The sequence below is a fragment of the Crinia signifera genome, chromosome 2 (assembly GCF_055691185.1).
Source record: "Crinia signifera chromosome 2, ASM5569118v1, whole genome shotgun sequence".
Classification (NCBI taxonomy): domain Eukaryota; kingdom Metazoa; phylum Chordata; class Amphibia; order Anura; family Myobatrachidae; genus Crinia; species Crinia signifera.
The window spans coordinates 71,788,160-71,794,159 of NC_139218.1; the positions used below are offsets into that span (position 1 = coordinate 71,788,160).

General features: G+C 50.2%; 1 protein-coding gene across 1 annotated transcript in view; it reads right to left on the reverse strand.

The window, feature by feature from the left end:
• The window catches only part of TRAF4 (TNF receptor associated factor 4), a 36,140-nt gene extending 33,012 nt beyond the window's left edge, over window positions 1-3,128 (reverse strand). The window contains exon 1 of the mRNA XM_083172361.1: window positions 2,700-3,128. Coding sequence (XP_083028487.1) covers window positions 2,700-2,842 — 143 coding nt within the window. The 5' untranslated portion in view covers window positions 2,843-3,128. The remainder of the gene's footprint in view (window positions 1-2,699) is intronic.
• Window positions 3,129-6,000: the final 2,872 nt, after the last annotated feature.

Sequence of the window (6,000 nt, forward strand, 5' to 3'; positions counted from 1 at the left end):
AACCTTGTATCTGAAAAAGTTCCCTCTTGTGGCCAATATGTGTGTCAACTCTCTAGCACAATGGTTAGATTTGCACAAATGTTACATATTTAGTTGTTCACCACAAATAATTCATATATTACATTTAGTATTATTAGTAATCTACAGAATACACTAATTTTCCACTTTTAAAAGAGTACAGGGTAAATTTACTGATACCCCTTTCACATCACAACTAATTAACAGGTACAAGCTGGTTTCTTGCCGGCTCAACCAAGTAATTAGTGCGATGTTAAAGGGGTTAGGCAAACGGGTAGCAACACGGCAATAAGAACCGGTAAGAACGCAGAGTTCGTACCGGCTCATTGCCGTGCGGTGTGAATGGGCTGACCCGTTCCCCATTCACACTATGGAGGAGGCAGCGCTTGGAGCAGCGCCAGCTCTAAGTGCTGCCTCCTCCCCTCCCCCGATGAAGCGCCGACTCCCCGCGGCAACCCCTGATGATGTAAGCGAACCGGCAATATTGCCGGTTCGCTGTTTGCAGTGTGAACAGACCGCACATGCCGGGTCGCACCCGGACTGAACTGGTTAAAAGTCCCGGTACGACCCTGCATTTGCGATCTGAAAGCAGTATTAGATTATATCTATTATTTTCTAGAAGGTCCTAAATAAATAAGTAGAATTTGATTGGTTATGGGAAAAATCCCATCTTCAATAAAACTCCCATCCCAGTAAATTTACCCCTACATATATTAAATAATTCAAAAATATTTGAAGTTTAGGATTAAGAATCTGACATCAGTAGCTGTGCATGAGTATGGGATCCTCCCTCCCAACATTAGGATGAGGTGTGTGGTTGCATGCAATAGGGTGGATCCCCCCATGAGACATAAGAGAGCCGGATATTGTATGGTTACTCACCCTAGAACTTCACAAGACCAATGTACAGAGAATCTGCAGCCTTTACATCACACACACCTTTTAAATCCAAAAATGATTCCAGAAATGAGCTGACTGCATATAGAAGTAATATATCCCGCCCGTCCGCTCTGAACTTTTTTTCTTTTAAGAAAAAAGCTTGGCTACAAGCCCAGTAAATGAGTTACCCCGCACACAAATGCAGCAGGTGAGTCTAATGCTAATGACGTCTTGTGTACATATAGGCCTAAACTACCCCGGCAATTTATAGTCTTTGCGATTAAATCTGATGAGATTAAGCTCACTACAATCTCATTACCCTTCTCAATATTTCCTGCCCCAAATCGCCTGAATAGGAGATTCATCCTATTACTGTCAATGGACACGATTAATCGCTTAAAGTGCAGGCAACACAGTTAAATTGCAGCATTGCACAATGGAAGGCAATGGTTGGACTACATAGCAATCAAACGCCTGTTTAGTCCCATCCCAAAGTCAACAGGATGTTGCAAAAAGCGCAATACTGGTAGGTGATTAATTGCCCACAAAAAGTCATTTAGCCCTTTACTTTCAGTGTCAAACCTTTGTGCTTATTTTATTCCACAAAAATGACGATGGTGAGTATTCATCCAAATTTAGCACTATGGGTCCATAACTTAATGCTGGAATCTAGGCCAGGTATGTACATATAATTTGGAGAATGTAGACATAAATTAATTTTATTATACCAAAGTCTTGGTTTGTGGCAATTGTGGTTTGCCATAACCGATTTACATGCAAAATAAAATGTTGTAATAAGGACACATTCCCTGCAAGTATTTATAAACTCTAAACTAAGCTGCACCCTTTTTAATGACATCAATAACAAAGGTGCTCCTGGGAGCTACGTACAATGCTGGGACATAAGGTATATTTACATCTGTAACTGTTAATGTCACAGAGCAAATGTTGAAAGGACAAAGTAGTGTGAAGGATACAAATCTGTAGCTTTTTCAATTAAGCTACTAAAACAGGGGATGAAATCCAGCTAAACCACATGGATCCCCAAGAGTTTACAATCTAACAGGATTTAAAAATGTAAAAAGTTAGGAAGTGAAATCCCACTGACTTGAATCCTACTGAGCTTGTCCCTGTGTCTGGCAGAGAGTGTGCCTGGGGAATACCTCTGGCAACAAGGATGATGCTTTTTTGGCAGTTTTACAGGCAACAGAAGAGCTGAGGACACTGTAAATCCTCCTGGCAGTAAGAGGCAGCAGGAATCTGAACAAAGGATTAAGTTGAAGGGCACCACAGCCCCTTGTTCTGTCCAATATTCCACCTTCATCTCCACCTATTTCCCAAACACGTATGTGCATTTCCCCTGCTTCACAACAAAGTCACTTTCTGTTGTTGTGTTTGTTGTCAACCAGCAACCATTCAACACAATGCCCCCTCCTGCTGCTCCATTCAGCTGTCTTCCTTGTGCTGGAGGTGACAGTCACAGGACCTGCTCAGCACACAACCAGCAGAGCAGCCTTGTGCAGAACATTGCACCTCAGGGCAAGGGTGCAAATGTGCAGGAGATTTACATGACAGACACTGGTATGGAGACTCAGATCTGCAGACAAATGCTTACTATGCATGGCACTGCACTGTCTGAGCCTGGGGAGTGATAGGCTTGTAGGGACAGGTCAATATGAGAGAGACATAGGCCAAGCAATCATATGGCAACAGGAGGAAGGCAGGGAGAAGAAGGGGCACAGTGGCACACACAGGGGCACAGTGGGCAGGAAAGGACTACAGAATGACAGCCCCCCGCTTACCTGAGGAACTCCTGCAGGCAGGTGTCACAGAAGCGATGGCCACAGGTGGACACCTGCACCGGCTCCCGCATCGCCTTGCCACACAGCGGGCACACAAACTTGCGCCTGAGCTTCTCCAGGAACTTGTAATCATAGCCTGGCATCTTGTGTGGCAGCCAGGTAGCAGCAGCCACAGGGGAGGAGGGGGCGGCCGGCTACGGGCTCTCTCCTAGTCCAAGGTCGCTTGTGTCACTCTCTTGCCCCCCACTGCCAGAGACCGGGCATCTATGGGGGTAGGTGCCACCGGCAAGATCCAAGGGTAGGGCACCAGAGCAGGTTGTCGGATCCGTGCTTCTTCACCCAGACACAGCTCCCCCTCCAGCTGTCTGTCTGTATACCCAGCACTCGCTCGCTGCCTCTGTCTGCTCCTGCTCAGCTGCTCAAGGTACATCCAGCCCCTGCCCCTCCTCTGTGCTGGGAGCAGGGAGGGGACTCAGGCCGGCTACAGTGCCCGCCCTCCTGCATGGGTACACTGCCCGCCCTCATTCGCGGCTAGTACGGCTACACGCTACACTACAGCAGGCAGTGTGCCCGACTCATGCATAGTTACGCTGCCAGTGCCAGCCTGCCTACTGTACGGGTTTGGGTACAGTCGGTCAGTGTCCGCTTCCTGGGTACCTGTCCGCCCTCCTACATGGGTACACACTACCCGTTCACCTCCTGTACGAGCATGTGTACAGTCAGCTATGCCCGTCATCCTGCATGGGTATACAGACAGCTCTCCTGCATTGGGTACACACATACAGCTCTCCTGCATGGGTACACTGGCAGCCCTCCTCTATAGATACATTGCTTGCCCTACTGCATGGCTTTGAGTACATTGGAAAGTGCCCGCTTTCTGCATATGTGCCCTGTCCCCCCTCCTGCATGGGTACCCTGTCCACCCTCCTGCATGGATACACTGCCTGGCCACCTCCTGCATGGGTATAATAAATCAGTCAGTGCTGCCTGCTTTCTTCATGCCTTGCCTGTCATCATCCTGCATACTTATAATCAATGTCAGTCTGCATGGGTACACTGTCCAACTTCCTTCCTACATGGGTAGTAGTACAGTGCACGTCCTACTGCATGGGTATAGGATTGGTACATTCTACACATCACTAGACACACTACATTAGTCCTTGCTTCTTGCATGGGTATGCTATCTGTCCTACTGCATGGATTAGGGTACAGGTATCCAGCCTGCCCTCCCACAGGTTACACCGCCCACACTCAACGTGCATGTGTACAGTAAATCAGTAGTTGCTTTTTGCATGCCTGGGTACACTTCCTTATTCCTGCATGGGTACACTCCTGTCCCCCTGCATGGGCACACTGCCCACCATACTGCAGTCGTTTAATGGCTGCTTCCTACATAGGTACAGTGAAGTCCTCATCAACAGAGCCCATTTCCTGCATGATTGTACTGCCCAGTTTCTTGCATGGGTAAAGTGTGTTTTTTGAATAGGTACAGTGCCCGGTTCCTCCATAGGTACAGCGTTGACCCTTCTGTATAAATACAATGCCAGCCCTCCTGTATGAATACACTGCCCGCTAGTCTGCATGTGTACCGTGCATGCCCTCTTGCATGGTAAGGGGCAGCACGGATGGTGTAATGATTAGCACCTAACTGTGCAGAGTTTGTATATACTCCCCGTGGTCGCGTGGGTTTACTCTGGGTACTCCGGTTTCCTCCCACAATCCAACAATATACTAGTAGGTCAATTGGCTCCCAACAAAATTAGCCCTAGAATGAATGCGTCTGCAAGTATATAGATGTCTGCGGGAAAATAGATTATAAGCTCCCTTGGGGCAGGGATTGATGTGAATGGTCAACTATTCTCTGTAAAGCGCTGCGGAATATGTGTGCACTATATAAATAACTGGTAATAAATAATATATTTCCTGCTTCTTTGGGTACAGTGTCCACGCTCAGTGGCGTAACTACAGAGGGTGCAGGGGGTGCAGCTGCTATGGGGCCCGGGCCTTTGGGGGGCCCCATAGCATCTGTATCCCCTGCACCCTCTGTACAGCATGAACAGAGGATGCGCCAGTGTACCTTTTCAGCGCCAGAGACCCGGCCGGCAGGAGGTCGCATAGGAGAGCGGCGGCTGAGCTCCCTCAGCCGCCTGCAGAGAGGAAGCCCAGCGCAGGGGAGCGGCGGGTGACAGAGAAGACCTGGTGCACAGCCAGGAAAGCAGGGGCTGTGTCTGAGCCGCTGGTGGACAGGAGACGCAGCCCACAGCTCTCTCCTGTGTGAGGCAGTGACAGCCGGCCGGCTCTATGCAGCACCCCCCTCCTCCTCGTCGTAGAAGCTATGGGCACTGGGCACCCGGTCTGCGCGGCGGTCCTCGAAGCACCTGCTCTAACCAGTCAGAGGAGGCGGGCCTGCCCGGCTCTATGCAGCACCCCCTCCCCTCGTCGCAGAGTCTATGACCACTGAGCACCCGGTCCGCGGCGGTCCGAGGAGCACCTCCCCACTCTCCATACGTCGCCCGGCCAGCATGATTCATTCCGCTCCCTGCAGTCAGCGTGCACTGAAGTCAACTCCCCAGTAAGTTACCGGGGAAGGTGCAGTGGCCTTGTTGGAGTGGCAGCCAGGGGTTGTGTTAGGGGGGACAATTTTAAACATCTATGGAGCTGCGTTGGGTGGGGTTGTTGCATATCTGACTAGCTGCACTATGTTGTGTTTGTGGATGTATATGAGAGAGACACTTATATGTATGTATGCAGTGGCGTAACTACCATGGGTGCAGGGGATGCAGCTGCTAATGGGCCCGGGCCTTTGGGGGGCCCGAAAGCCCAGCAGGCTATCCCCTGCACACTTTTGTTTTTTTTCCCTCACATACTTCAGTGCGGGCAAATGCTGCTCCGCTGTCCCATCAGTATTGGGAACCAGCGAAATCGGCGGACCGCATGCAGGAGCCCGTGCCCAGCCAATTTTCGGACCGCATGCAGAAGCCCGTGTCCAGCCAATCGGCGGACCGCATGCAGAAGCCTGTGTGTCCAGCCCACAGCCACAGGACATCTGGCCCACTGATATCGGCGGATTCCTGAGCCCCTGCGCAAAGAACACGCAACCATCCAGCACAGGAGACTGGCGTCTGCCTGTTATGCCTGAGCCGCTTAGAGGAGCCGGGGTGCAGTACAACGGCAGCTGCATGATATAAGGAAGAGCGGAGGCCGGGTTAAAGATGCCATTGCTGAAGCCTGATGGCGGCCGGGTGAGAAATATGCCTGTCACAAGTCAAAATCCTTTCATTGCTCACCCCTTTCTTTCCTC